Source organism: Camponotus floridanus, unplaced genomic scaffold (genome assembly GCF_003227725.1).
Source record: "Camponotus floridanus strain SB8 unplaced genomic scaffold, Cflo_v7.5 scaffold16, whole genome shotgun sequence".
Classification (NCBI taxonomy): Eukaryota; Metazoa; Arthropoda; class Insecta; order Hymenoptera; family Formicidae; genus Camponotus; species Camponotus floridanus.
This window is the reverse complement of record NW_020229281.1, coordinates 1,768,459-1,784,360: the sequence shown is the minus strand read 5'-3', so window position 1 is coordinate 1,784,360 and position 15,902 is coordinate 1,768,459. Positions and strand designations below refer to the sequence as shown.

The window sequence follows — 15,902 nt, the reverse complement described above, 5'->3', positions numbered from 1 at the left end:
CCGCGAGAAGCGCCAGCTGACGCCCTCTATCATGTTTATTCGACAACACGTGTTACCGCTTGTCAAAAATTTTCCGATCGGTACAAACGCTTTCTGCATAACCACGTTAATTGAAAAAATTGAATTGTTTCTCAATCAATAATCAGAACATGTGGAGATATTTTTTATACAAAAAAATAAAAGCTGACGTGTAATATAATAATCGTAAAATGACGTTTAGTTTTAAATAAAACTTTCATGAAATACTTGGATATGTTTGCAGATGTGAGCGAATATTCGCTGATAATGTCAAAGATAACAAAGGCTATATCTACTATAATTGATAACGAGGGAATGTAATAGAGTTCGTAATTAAATGGAGCTTAAAGTTCGTCGAAATTATTGTAGTTTGAGCTCACGTACGTATCTATATTTTGAATTGAACTTATCGAGTGACAAAAATAATGACAGACCTTATGTACGCTCTCTCCCACGATGAATCACCGGGAAAATTTCCGTGACAGATTCCGGAGCAAATGAACAAATTTCTTTCGAATTCCCAACCGACACGTTATTTTATTTCAATCACACGCGTACGTACGCAAAAGACGCGGCAATGCATTTGTAAGTGAGATACCCAATCATCTCCCGATATGATCCGGGCGCCGATTGGTCCGCGTTATATTCCCTAGCGTCGTCGCAGAAGCGTCAATTTTCAGTACATTTTTTGTCATTCGCAGGACCGTTTACGCGACTCCTGGTGACACTCGCTCCACTTTGCTGATTCGCTCTTGTCGCTCGTATGTACGTATACATTAATTATATTCATCCTGTCCCTAATTTCGCGTGACACGCAACAACATTAACACGAGACCCAAATAGACGTTTCGAATTTACCCCGAGTCCACGCGTGACCTGACATTACATTGATAAACTTCTCGTGGACGTATCAGTCGCTCGGTGCGAATGGATTGTAACGTAACGCGAGCAACGCATACGTGAGCTAGAGAGTTGGAGGAATTGAAATTTCCACGCGTAAATACGCAACGCGTTTCCCGTTGCCCGTCGTCGTGTCCTTCGCGGTCATCGTATCGCGGGTCGCGAGCCGCGCCGAGTCCACCACGAGGCGTAATCGCGAAAGCCGAACGAGAGGCATATTGGCCATCTTGGAAGACATGTCGCTCTGGAATAAACGTCAACGGCACGGAATGTTTACCGTGTACACATAGATGTTGGCGCCAGCCTGTTATAGTCACAATAATCACGTTTGCGGTTGATCACCGAACGTCGACGACGACGACGCCAACGACGACGACGACGACGACGAGGACGAGGGGCATCACGTCGCATCACGGCGGTGGTGACACGGTGGCGTATCTGGCGACACGCGGACGTATCTCCGAGCAGCCCGTCCTAGTACCTGCATCGCACGATGAATCGCGGTGACGGGCTGGTGCAGCGACGACGCGTGGTCAATAGCAGCAGCGGTGGAAGCGGCGGTGGGGGCAGCGGACTCGGCCAGGATGGCGCGAACGCGGACTTCACCGGTCACAACGACAAATTGTCCGGCCAGAGCCCGGACACGGATTGCTCGTCCCAGAAGGATCTCAATTGTAATCCCACCATCGACGAGGACTCGGATAAGGAGACGCGTCTGACCCTTATGGAGGAGGTCTTGCTGCTCGGTTTGAAGGACAAAGAGGTTTATTTGTGTTTTTTAAAGATTCTGTCCTTGGAGGTTCTCCTCCGTCTTCTGCGCAGCATCCTTGACTAGTTATATCCTTCCTCCCGTAGGGATACACTTCCTTTTGGAACGATTGCATAAGTTCGGGACTGAGAGGTTGTATCTTGGCGGAACTTGGCTTTCGGGGTAGGGTAGAATTGGAAAAAGCTGGTATGCGTAAGAAGAGCCTACTAGCGAGAAAACTTCTCTTGAAAAACGATGCACCTACGGGAGACGTGTTGTTGGACGAGGCCCTGAAACACTTGAGAGACACAGATCCACCTGAGACTGTGCCCAGCTGGATAGAGTATCTTAGCGGTCAGTTTATTTATACACATACATATATATATATTATAAGCAAGACGCTTATAATAATGCTTGTCTCGAAATACCTTGTATGTTATTGCAGGGGAAACATGGAATCCCTTAAAATTAAGATATCAATTGAAAAATGTCAGAGAACGACTAGCGAAAAATCTTGTTGAAAAAGGTGTCTTAACTACAGAGAAACAAAATTTCTTACTGTTTGATATGACAACTCATCCCCTTACCGATAATCTTGCCAAAAGTCGTCTCGTAAAAAAGGTAAATTATCCATTTTTCTATAATATTACATTCTAATTACACTATCTATATATAATTTATACATACATAATTTATTGGATCACAAGTACAATTATTATTTAATGGTAAACTTTCCAGATATTCTCTAAACATTTTTTTATAGATAAAAAAAATGTTTACAATTTCAAAAGCTAGTCTTTTATTTATGATTATCTAATCTTTTTTTTTATCTATGAGTTAAATAGAATATCTTTCTAAAATTTGGCAAACACATATCTATTCCATTTTATTTCTTAAACCAAAAAAGATAGATCATATATGACCTTAAAAAAAATGTATTACTTTGCATTGAATGCTATTGTTTGAATACAATAGCATTCTTATGTATGAATGCAATAGTAGACTTATAAACTATATGCATATTAAAGAAAAAAATAACTTTATTTTTTTTAATAGAAAAATAGAAGATCATATCACATATTATAATATAAATAGTAATATCTTTCTAATAGAATATTCTATTATATAATAATAGAATATAACTTTTATGTATAGATATATGTAGAAGTGGGATTTAATAGAATTTATACAAGAACTACAATGCTTTATGGATTTATAATTTTACATACTAGATATAGTCCTCTCTCCCACAATTATCTTTTATTCACAATTCTGACAATAACTTGTGGTTATTTTTAATATTATTAATCTTCAGCATTTATTAATACTATATTAGAAAATATATAAAATTTAATTAATTGTTTATTATATCATTCATTAATTGTGAATCTGTTATTAAAAATTATTTATGTTTGTTTTTTTCATATATTGAATATTTTAATTTTACAATATATTATGTGTATTAACATTTAATTGCTAATATGGTATTGTGAAAGTTCATTGCATATTGTAAAACTGCAAAAGTAGTCTTTGCTAGACAAAATTTCAAATATAAAAATCGTATTTTTGATTAATAAACTTTCAATTGTCAAATTTTTTATATTAATTTTATTGAAAAGTGCTATAATTTATAATGACGCTTACTGATAAAAAATGAAGTCATCTTTTCAATATGATTAATTTTTATGAGATATTATTTTTTTAGGCTCATAATAAAATTTATTTTCAACAATTAAATTTGACTTTTATTAGCTTATCTTATATTTATTCTATTAAAAAAGAAAAGGAGGACACACTTTCTATTATAAATATATTAAATTATATTATAATCTATGTGGGAGGTAATATCTTATCTTTATATATGCTTTATTACCTACATTGATTAGAAGCTGTGTGGAAATGAAAAGATAACATATATTAAATTCGATATATATATATATAATGATATAATTGTACATATACGCATAATGTTATCTTACTGTACGTAATAATTATTATTTATATAAATATATAAATATATATTTTTCAAGGATAATTCTAAATAAATTGCTTATTTTATAAATTATTTATTAAAACAGAAGAAAAGACGTCTCTTATATATAAAAATTTTTCATTTATAATATTATATAACAACACTATAAATATATCCCTCCTTGTTTATAATTAATTATGGAAAGTTTTTAGCATTAAATATAAAATTATAGAAGTAAAAGAAGAAATAGAAGATGAAAATGAGTTCTATATTTTACAAGAAAAGCTATTGATAGGAATTGCTTGTTATATAATTTATAAATAACACGATAGCATGTTGCCTTTCTGTCTTCCAGATCCAAGAAGCTGTGTTAGGTCGTTGGGTGAATGACGCCGCTCGTATGGATAGACGAACGTTAGCATTAGTTATTTTAGCTCATGCAGCTGATGTATTAGAAAATGCATTTGCGCCATTGTCGGACGATGATTATGAAGTAGCGATGCGAAGAGTACGGACATTATTAGACCTCGATTTCGAAGCGGAAGCCACTAAACGTAACGCGAATCCAGTACTTTGGGCTGTATTTGCTGCATTCACTAAGTAACATTTATCTCGTAAATTATATGGAATAAATATCGAATACTAGTGTGAATAATACGATTACAAATTTTGCATGTCTTTTAGTTCTAATTCAAAAAAAAAAAAAAGATCATTCAGACCAAATTACGTGTATTCAAACTACATAGAAGACCATTCTTTTTAGAAGATTACAGTCATTTCCATTTATTGTTATTTAATACATTTGATATAGTTAAATAACAAATGTTCATATTTAAATATTATGAAGTAACAAGTCCAAAAGTGTGAATGTATGTTTTGTGCTCGATAATGCTATTTCCATTTGGAGAGAAACAGTTACATTGTGCTGAAGTTTATTCTATGCTTTTTGCTTAGTGTCCATCAAATATGTCGGTTTCTAAACACAATGTGAGATCGGGACACTATGCGGGGTGCCTCGAAATGGATACTAGGTGGTAGTATGTTGAAGGAATTTGGATATATAATAATTGAAATATGTTGTTAGCCATAATTGAAATATATGAATATGTATATATATATCTTTTTAAATTCTATTTTTTAATATACATGTGCCTCTTTGTTTATATATAGAATCTATTTTTATGTTATATCTGCGCGTGCGCGCGAATTATTTTTGTTTGAATATATTTTAAATTTATATTTCAGTTAATCTACACTTTCAATTTTTCCAGAAATGATTTTTAGATATTAACTATTGAAAAGATTTCTAGACTTATTAACTTTTTTTTTTAATTCATCATATGCATAAAGCTTATAGAAATAAGATTTTACATGTGACAGACCTGATGTGACATTAGATAAAACACATGTCACATTTTTCTGATAATCATTTAAATGTTATAAATTCTATAAAAAAAAACTCTTTACACTCTTTCTACTTCTACATAAATCTTCACTTCATGCAGATCATTCAAAATATCCTCCAATATGTAAAAAGATTGTATTAATAGTAATGTATTCAAATTTAAACAGAAACATGTCGAATTATTATTTGTCAATAATATATTCTATGTTACTCAAAATTTTTTAAATAAATGATAATTTTATTATATATATGTATATATATAATTAACTAAATATAAATAATTCTTTTCTAATAATAAAGATTGGTTAACACTATTTATAAGATAAATGGGAAGCCTTAAAGCTATCCAAAGAGTCAAAATATTTCATTTTTTAAATATATAAATTTTTTGCATTTTTTAGATATTTTTAAAGGCAAAATGTTATCTAAATTATCTTTTTCATACTCGATATGTATATATATGTGTGATTATTAAAAAATATGACCGGAAATATTATATGTCAGGAGTACTTTAAGAGACATCTGAATCATTCTATATTTATTTTTAAACAATTTTGTAAATAATTATTTAACACTGTGAAAGTAATATCTTATGGAACAGTTTATCAATAAATTTATCTGTTTCAGCAAAGATTCATTAGATTAGAGTTGGATATAACTACTATTGGCTAGGGTTTCATTAATGAATGGAATATATTATAAGAGCAGAGCATATAAAAGATATATTATGTAAGAGACTTGTGTAGTTACCTGTGTATGACAAAAGTAGTTCTAATATAAATTCAAATACTTCATATCTTTACTCTCATTTGCTTTCTATTATTAATATTGTATAGATACATATATATATGATGTATATAGATAATAAAAATGCAAGAGAGAGGCATTCAAAGAATAAATGCTATTTAATTGGAAATAAAATTAATTCTTTTGTCAAATCTTTACGAGAACGAATGATAATACTTGGAGTCAGTATAACCGAAATTAATTTTTGAGTAATTCTTTTTGAAATATTTTTTTGTTTTTATACCAATTTAATTTTAGCATTTATTTTCTGAATGCCTCTAGTATTACGTATATTGGATGATCATAAATAGGGGTATTAGATTATAATATATCGAAAAGTATATCAAATTTTTAACATTTTTGAGTATTATATAATACATCTTTTATAATAGCGCCTATTTTATTTTAATTTGTATCTTGCATATGAGCCAAAATCCAGTTTATGTATTGCTATTCAATTATATTGATATTATAATAATGATTTTGTCATTTCTATATATATTCAAATATAAAAGAGTAATACAAAAAAATATATATACATATCTCACTTGTTTAAATATTCTTTTATGAATGTTGTACATTCTGTGCGTTACTTTATATCAAAGAAATATTTGAATTTTGAGAAGCTTGCTCAGCAAGCATGTGCCAGTATAGATTACATTTACTGGAAATATAATAAGTGCTATCTTGACTATCTCTATTATTATAATTATTGCTACTATTATAATTATTATTACTATTTCTATTATAATTGTTATTCCTGTCTTTACAATTTAATATATTAGTAAATAATTAAATTGGTTTCATTTTTTTATGTTATATGTGAATTTTCTTTATTGTATTTAATTTTAAAATCTGAAGAGAAATGAATCTTTGGATGCTCTATTACCACTTGGTAAAATATTCTTTTCTTTCATGATATTTTGGCATGAAGAGTCAAATACGTGACGAGATAAATTCTGCTTAATTAGAGCAGAATTATATAATGTTTTATACAATAATGATAAAATAAATATTTGCATCTAGTGGGCAAAGATCTACTGAGAAATCTTTTAAATTCTATCAGCTATAATGCATATGTCATTGTTATAATTACAGTTTTTTAAATGGGAGATACAGTTTTGTATTTAAATTTGTTTTATAAAAAATTTGGAAATAAAAAAATTTTCAATATAACTAGTTTTTGGCACAAATATCTAATTCTAATATCTAATAATCTGTTTTGAGAAACTGGCTACTAATCGTTGTACTCTTATACAGATGTAAATGTGGTACTCAATAATAACAAGATGCAACTCTTCATCTCATATTTTGCAGTTTTTTTTATTTATAATTTTATATAGATATGTGAAATTTATTACACTTAATCGAATTTTATTAATATTAAATTATTTAAATCAAAACAAATTTAATTTTATATATATTTGAATACTTTTATAAATATAGTTATATTTCTCTATATATCTGGATTTGCTTCATAATTTTGTGCACATACATATGTAATATATCACTGATTGTTTCCAATAAACAAGAAATATGAAATATTTATTACTTTCAATTAAACATTTTTTTTATGTGCGCAGTATAGAAAAATAGAAAAATGTGGTTTCATTCGATCATAATGTAACATAACATGAACTGTATTTTTTGCTGCATAACAATTCATACAAAAGGTGTATCACATTTTATTAAATAAAACAATCAATATTGGAGAAAGAGAAAGAATCATAAACGAACCATGATTATTTCAAACAATTCTATAAAGGTCTATTACTTAATTATAATGTGGATGAGATAAAAAATCTTTATGGTTTCAGAATCATTTTTAACTCACATATAAATGTGCGTGTAAAAATACATCCATAGATAATTACTATTATACTGACAAATTATAAATATTATATATATATAAAATTAGTTTTACTATTTTTATCAATATGTGCTGTATAATTCAATGTAAATCTGTAGTATTTTTTTAACTATCTAGGAAAATTTGATCAACAGATGGTTAATTATGTATATTAGCAGTCAACAAAATACGAAATTTTAGTTTAAGATACTTATAAGACAATAGTAGAGAAATTAATTAGATATAGATTTTATTTATGTACATATATAGAAATTTATACAAGTTATAACAGATCATAAAATTAATAAAAGAATATGGCACAAAATTACATAAAAAAATAGAGGTGTAATAAATATAAATACAAAAGTTGTTTGGATATCAAATATATTATCCTTTATATATGTACATAACGCTTATTCTGTATATTATTTTTTGTATAACATATAAGTAATTATGTATGATTATATAATTCGAATTTTTCCATAAAAAAAATTTAAGATTCTTCAGGAACTTCTAAACTAACAGCAATTTGAATAAGACCATATTCTCCAGTTATCAACCAATCTTTATTTTTTTCAAATAGCGATTCAACCATACCTTGTGATAATCCAACACAAATATCAGATTTTAAAGTGCGTATACTTAAAATATTTGTGGGTCGAAAATCTCCCAATGCAGTTGCAAAATTTGTGTTATACTCGAAATTAATGTCACTTAGGAGTTTTCTATAATTTAAATCACCCTTAAATATTACTAATTTAGCATCAGAAAATTGAGCATATAACTTTTTGTCTTTTTCTTTCATTTGCCTAAAATCGTATGGTCCTGTCCAATAAGGCTCTGCCTGTTTAGAAATGATTTAAATTATATTTAGTAAAGAGAATCTTTTAAATAATAATTTAATTATTAATAATGATATTGGAGGATAAAAATTACCTTAATACACCAAATTTCACGATCCATAAAATTTCTGAATTTTTTACCCATTAATTTCATATTTGGGTAATGATCAAGACTATTCAAGTGATCTAATGTCCAGTGGAAATCTTGAACCGTTGTGTCACTCACATACCATGGATATGCTTTTACATGAAATGTTATCTTAGTTGCAGGTGCAATAGTAACCAAAAATGCTGCCAAACATAAGTCAGAGAAGAATTCACATCCTGCATTATCCAACACTATATGAATATTATCAACTCTTTTATTTGTTTTTTCTTTTACAATATTCCACACAAGTTCCCAATTGTTTACTAATATATTTTCATCCAAAGAGTCTGCCATATTCAGTACATTATTGGTATGTTCTTGAAGAGATCCTACACTTGCAGATAGATCATATCTGCAAACATAATAATATATTATTGTTTGTGAAGTGACTTTTCAGAAAAAGTAAAATATAAAATATATTGTTACCTATTACCCCATAAACTCAATTTTAATAATCTTGAAAAATCATTCTTTGAGTTTTCCTTATTGTATTCCTTATTACATACTATGTCATTTACATATGAGGCAAGAATATTCATAGAATCAATGCAGTTAACAAAAGCAGCTTGTTTTATATATTCAAATGGATCATAACTTTGTATGCTACTCCTAGTTTTGGAAAAAGATTTTTTAGCTTGCTCTATATGAATTTATGTCATACATAGTACATCAAATCTTACGTTAAACCAATTTCTTGAGCTAGTATACGGTACATATATGTTTCACAATATAACCATGTTGTATTAAACCATGTAGGTATTCCACTTTCTACTTGCGTCTTATTTTCCAAATATGTATTCCATTCCTCTGCATCATTACTAATTGCTTTAGTATTTAAACGCATGGGTTTCAAAGTCTTATTAGTAACTATTTCATTTTTCAGTCGACTTATAAATCCTATGATATTTTTGATATCATTTGCTGCATCCTATAATGATTAATATTGCATATTGTATCGAGATGATGGAGTATTGTGATATTGCCTGGATAAAATTACCTGACCATACATATATATAATTTCATTCTTTTTTTGACAAATTGTGTCAATGACTTTTGTTAATATTATTGGCATTCTATCCTTAATTGATACATAAGCGTAACTTCTGCAACATAAAGAAAAAATATTGCATATCATTCTGTTCCACAGGTCAGTAAGGTCTTGATAACAATGATAAGCAAAAAGTCAGATTAAAACAATAAAGCACAATCTCTAGAATTACCGTTTATATGCTCCAGACAACGGTATACCAAAAGGAGTGGATATATCCTGCAAATCTGAGATTTCAGAATTTACTTCAGTCATGGTACTTCAATCACGTTGATAAAATAGAGAGTAGCCTGAGTAGACAGCAAGAGATAAACCTGTAAAGAAATAGAAAAGTATAATAATAGTGGATATCTGTAAATGGTTTCAAATCTTTTTAGACTTATCACATTATTTTATATCGCACACACTCTTTGTATTTTGTGCATTTAAAACGAAATTTGTTTTTTCTACGTATAATACGTATAATACGTATTTTATGCTTTTTATATTTAAAATTAAACAAATATATTTCACGCTTTAGAGAGAAGAGGTTACGTATCACGCATACCGTAAGAACTAGCAAAAACGAACTACAGTCAGCCTGGCGTGCGATGCGCATGCGTACCCGCAAGCATCCGCGCATGTGCATGCGCATGCGTACCTCCAAGCGGCCGCGCATGTGCACGCGCATGCGCAGTCATTCGTTCCTTCGGAACCCTCTCGAGTGCTTGAAAGTGTGTGTGCTTGTACAAGAAATTGTAATAATAATTATTATTACGACTTAAGACACGTATTTGTATAGTGGTATAGTGTAAAAGTGTGGAAGAGGAAAAGAGGGAGAGGCCAAGGGTAAATGTCATTTGTGTCTCATTCCTTTTATCGTTTGCAATTCACTTCACGCGGCTTCGCAGCGGCAGTAGTGTCCATTACTTTCCCGCCAAAGTTTCCTCGCGAAGAAATTTCATTAGCGCGAAAAGTTTTCTCAATTGCAAACTCGAATCGAGCGTATTGTCTGACAGTGTTACATTTTTGTCCCTATCGTTTTGTAGATCGAGGCGAATGGATAACGAGATTCGCAACTCTGTCCACGGACATACGCACACGCAGCACGCAGTTCCGCGCGGGAATGGGATCGCCGCCATCTCGGTGAGTTTATTCCTATGAAATGAAAAAGTGAGATTTTCTGATTGCGAAGTGCTTCTTTCCGTGCCTTGCTCGTACATTTTGTAGAGAACTTAGACTATACATTATATTAACGTCATGGAGCTGCGAAAATTTACACCTCCGTTTTTCTTAATATAAAAATCTTAGTCTTTAAAAGCGCATACGTTACTTTAGCAAATAAAGGTTCGTAAAAATCTGATCGATAGCAGAAAACTTCAATTTTAAATTAAATACTATGTACGTGAAAAAGATATTTTAATAAAGAATTACTTAGAAAACAGAAAATCGATTTAAATAAAGATATTTGAAAAAAATATATTGCAGAGAAAGAAAGAGGGAGGGGGAGGGGGAGAGAGGGGGGAGAGAGAGGGAGAGAGAGAGAGAGATTTCAAAAATTCTTATTGTATTCAAAATTAAAACAGTTTGAAAATGAATTCTTCAATTATTATATTTCTGAAATATTATTATGATATATTATTGATATATTTGTAAATATTTTTGATAAATGTTTGCAGGATATGAAACTTGTTTCTAAATTCTACTATTGTGAGGAGGGGGATGTGAACAGATACCGGGTGTATACTGATAAATGAATCGATCAATTCTGCGAAAAAGTTTCGCTCGCGTTATAGTCAACAGCTGTAAATTCGAGTACTCTATCTCCCTCTATCAGACTTGAATTTACATAATGATCGTTGTTAAGGTACATTAGCTTAAGGAGGGTGCGAGTTCCGGCGAAAGTTAGTCTCTCGACGTGTTATAGATATCCTAGAGGAGAAAGAGCAGATTCGAATAAGACGGTCAAATTGTTTCGTCTCTCGCTCCGTGCACTTTTTGCCGGTTACCTGAAATGGGAAACTCCAGCGATAATTCAACTACAGCTGCACAGCGCTTTAATAAACTTAGATAGGGAAGACTTGCAAAGCAAAACTCACAGAGTATTGCATATCTTAGACACTTTATCATACGGAAGAAAAATCATAATGAAATGTAGTCTTTAATAATTACACTTTAACTGACGGTTTATAACGTATTAATACAATATGTTTATATCGATTAAGCACGAATAGTACGCAGTAATATCTTTTCAGTAGTTAATGAATTTTAATATTCTGCTTATTGAATATAAAGAATGAAGGAATGCTTGACAATAAAAAAATTTAAAGATAACAATAAAACAATTAATCGTTTGTATTTATTAAATGTAAAATTTCAGATTTTTATATGATTTACAATTAGATTATTATAATAAAAAATGATTATAAATTCGAAAGACCTATAATAAAAATATTTTTATTTTTTTTTTATAATTACTATTTATTCTTATTATTTCTTTATTATTTTTTATTATTTCTTATTGATTATTATTTATTAATTACTAATTTTATTATTTCTTATTATTAATTACTAAAATTACTAATACACGAGTGTTTAAAAATTAATTGCTATTAATGCACATGCTTTTTCAAGTCTTAAATCTTATTAACATTACGATAATTTTTATACAGATTTTACTAAAAATTCTGTGTCTAGAATAGAGTAGGTTCGAATTATTATTTTCGAATCACTTTTGTTTTGACTCGCGATGACTTCCGTTATCTCGACTATCCGATCATTAAACGTCATAGTCACAATACATACTGGCAAGATAATATCGCTGCTCTATGCGTTCTATTCCTTCGAAATGAAATCTGTGCAAGCGGATTCGCCGGCCTCCGCACCCCTCCACCAGATCCTACAGCCTGATCCTCCCATCCACGAGAGATCTGGGAGCAATGTTGCTAATTACTACATACCACCGAATGCGGCATAACCCGCGACCCATGAATTCCACCGCGCTGTAGCCGATGGTGTACAGTCGCAAGAGTCAGTTTTCATCCGTGTAATTTGTGGAAATTGCGGTTTCCTATGAGCGCGAAGCGAACTGATAATGCACTACTAAACGTCAGCCGAATGTGTAACACTTACATTTTCTGATATAACATTCATATGCGTGTATATACAAACATGTGCACACAAGACATTTATAAGTGTTCATTTTTTAAAGTTTTATAAATTTATTGACATAAAATTTTTCAAATTATGGCATAAAAATAAAAAATTAATATCTCTTTTAGTGTATTTTATCATAAAATTTTTTTTAAATATGTTGTTCAAATTTAATATAATTTTAAAATATGCAAATAATATTTTGAATAAAAAATGAGAACTTTTATTATTTAATATAAAGTAATATTTTGAATAAAAAATAAGAAATTTTATTATTTGCAAATTAAGTATCATTCGATTCAAAATTTATTTCAATAATTTCGGCTTTATTGATGCGAGTGGAAAAAATTATATTCTTAATGTTTTTTACGTGTTTGAGTGCGAATATTCTTTATTTTCTATAATGATAACTGACAGCATGATGTTACGAGCTTTTGTGCGAAATTGATTAACGTGATAAAGTCATATGGGAAACATCATTATATATAGGACAAAGTCGTAAATATGAGGGCCACATGGCTGGCTTAGTTCTTGAAATGAGAAAAACCTGCGATGAAGACGATACGCGCGAAAGTATAAAAGTATTAATCATTAAAATTATTAATATATATAGAAAAATATATTTAAAAAATTAAAAATTTATACAACAAGTTAATTATAATTAATTCATGCTGTCAATAATAAAATTGTTTAATAACAGCATGATTAATATTATTTACATTATTATTTTTAAATCTTTTCATGCATTTTCATTTATTATTACATAGACATATGGCGTATCATGAATGTAATATATAAAAAACTATTAATTAAAAGAATTTTCTTATGACTTATTTAAAATTTTTTAAATTATTTTATTATTTTTAATTATTTTAATTATTTTATTCATAAGAATTTAGAAAACAATAGTAGTCAAAAGAGGATTAATTGAAAATTTTTTGTAAGTTTATAGCAAAATTAATCGACATATGCGAGGTCCTGAAATGTTCAAATTCTGAGATATACTAAATATTTAAACTAATCTTTCGCACACACATATACGTGCACGCGCGATAAAAATTTTCTATATTTTAATTCTTGAATTCTTTAGACTTTCTTCCTTTTCGAAATATCTAATCTCCATTATGGCGATAAGAATCAGTCGTCTACATTTTTACGATGTTGCAACAATATTTCTTCAACTTGGCGAGAAGTTCTCAACAAATGCCATATTCTACGTCATACTAAAGGTATATTCCAAAGGGCATAATTTAAAGAAGTTTCTTGAGGTTGTCGCGAACTAGCGTGCGCGGCAGCCAAACGAAAATCCAGTTTGAATGTAAGAGTATGTAAATGATAGGAGCTGCTAGGAGAGAGTTCATTATAACCGGGTATGGTGCGACCACAAAATTGTTCGCGGAAACTTTTGTGAATGGCAGTTAATTATAATTAATTCCGTATTGTCTACTCGACAGCTCGTGCTAATTCCTTGCCACCGACGAATCGCACGCGAACGCTACCGCAGAGTTTGCACCCACTCGCGCAGACAAATTATTACGAATGTTCAATTAAATCGTGCATTTTCAAGCTAACTTTCGCAAGATCAATTTTTTTCGACAAATTTTGCATTCCTCGACAAATTGCAAATTTCAGAAATGCTTCAGATATGTAATTTTTTCATTCTTTACATTTAAAAAGGAATTTATCGTTCCTTATGTAACTTTATTTTAGAGGAGGGAGAAGGAAAGGTCATAGAAATTGATTATAAAAAAGGATTAATTCTTCATCAGCTAATTTTAGTAGATAATTGCATATTAAGTAGCGGAATTCTTGTAATCGAGACTTATCGAAAGCGCGTATCTTCTTTACTGTATTGCTTTCAAACTTTAAAGTTTAAACTACTTACTACATACTTTGCGAAATTTTATACTTTATACCATACAGGATATCTCGGAGCGAGCAAACTACCCTTTATCTATGGATTTTTAGCTAAATTCAGTGTCTTCGACTTCTACTTGAAAAGAATAAAAACGACGAGAATTTTAAGTTATAATATTAAAAATGGATGATTTTAAAAACTAAACTTCAAAGGAGTGCAAATAATGAATAAGACTATTTCTCATTTAATCAGACTTTACTTTAACTTTTGCGGATTTAAAGTTTCGTGCTTTAATTTGAAATTTCAAGCCTTAATTTATGGATCATAAAGATATTAAAAAATTGACTGTGGAATCTTTTGGAAATATTTGTATTTTGCGTATGATAAATTAACGTATATTTTCATTAGTTATAAATTAGAGCTGTCGACGTTCGAAATATAGTACGATTCAACAGCATTTTGTATCGGAAATTGAGCGATGATTAATTCAATCGCAGTATCGCATCGTAAAAGTACGATACAACTCGATTCAATGCAAGTGCCCCGATGCTCTTGTATCCGCAATTAGAACGATTTCACGAGTTTAATTCCGCAGAATTAGGAGTGCGGAACTGGTTCTTCTCATCCGGGCAACTCTCGGAAATTTCAAGAGTTTATCCCGATGGAGCGAGGGAAGGATTACAGGAGAGAAAAAGGGGTAACAGAAAAGGATGGTCCGGCACGAAAGAAAAGGGAAAAAGAAAGACGAACTTTCTTTGCAATAGCTGAAACCTCGTGTTCTTTTAGCGATGAGTTTCGCGATGATTTTTAAAATTGAAAGAACATGCTATGCTACAACATTGTTTTCGATAACATTTCTATCTTACAAAAATATATCATTGGAATTTTTTTTAATTAAGCAGAAGCAGTTTCCTTAATTTATAAATAAAAATAAAAATTAATTAATTTTAGATTTATAACAGCCACAAGCAAAAGCACAACGGATAATACTGCTGGAAAAAAATTCTTAATAAAGAATATTTTTATCTCTCTCTTTATTTTATTTTATTACATGATATATTATATTTTATTACATGCTAAATTACGCTCAGTGTATTTTTTTAAGAAAAAGCTTTTCCAGTAATAAGTATATACTTGGATAAAAATTGATCATTTACGTGCAATCACATAAAGTAAATATTCGTACCGACGTAATT

The 15,902-nt window shown here is 30.0% G+C and overlaps 2 protein-coding genes across 4 annotated transcripts; one reads left to right on the top strand and one right to left on the bottom strand.

The window, feature by feature from the left end:
* Positions 1-701: 701 nt before the first annotated feature.
* On the top strand, positions 702-4,645 carry LOC105248403 (Golgi phosphoprotein 3 homolog sauron). Its single transcript, XM_011253169.3, has 4 exons — positions 702-1,681; positions 1,774-2,020; positions 2,112-2,287; positions 3,994-4,645. The coding sequence occupies exons 1-4, from the start codon at positions 1,412-1,414 to the stop codon at positions 4,240-4,242; spliced, it is 942 nt and encodes a 313-aa protein (XP_011251471.1). The 5' UTR covers positions 702-1,411; the 3' UTR covers positions 4,243-4,645.
* Positions 4,646-8,132: 3,487 nt separating this feature from the next.
* Positions 8,133-10,272, bottom strand: LOC105248377 (protein-glutamate O-methyltransferase). Of its 3 annotated transcripts, none has more exons than XM_011253144.3 (7): positions 10,124-10,272; positions 9,889-10,030; positions 9,666-9,771; positions 9,349-9,596; positions 9,095-9,277; positions 8,615-9,020; positions 8,133-8,522 (listed from the first exon to the last, which is right to left on the bottom strand). In XM_011253144.3, exons 2-7 carry the CDS (start codon positions 9,969-9,971, stop codon positions 8,172-8,174), a joined length of 1,377 nt encoding a protein of 458 aa, XP_011251446.1. In that variant the 5' UTR covers positions 9,972-10,030; positions 10,124-10,272; the 3' UTR covers positions 8,133-8,171. The 3 variants fall into 3 exon arrangements, with proteins under 3 accessions (XP_011251446.1, XP_011251453.1, XP_025262745.1); XM_011253151.2 differs by having other exon boundaries at positions 10,230-10,248; XM_025406960.1 differs by lacking the exons at positions 9,889-10,030; positions 10,124-10,272 and having other exon boundaries at positions 9,676-9,771.
* Between the last annotated feature and the right edge of the window lie 5,630 nt (positions 10,273-15,902).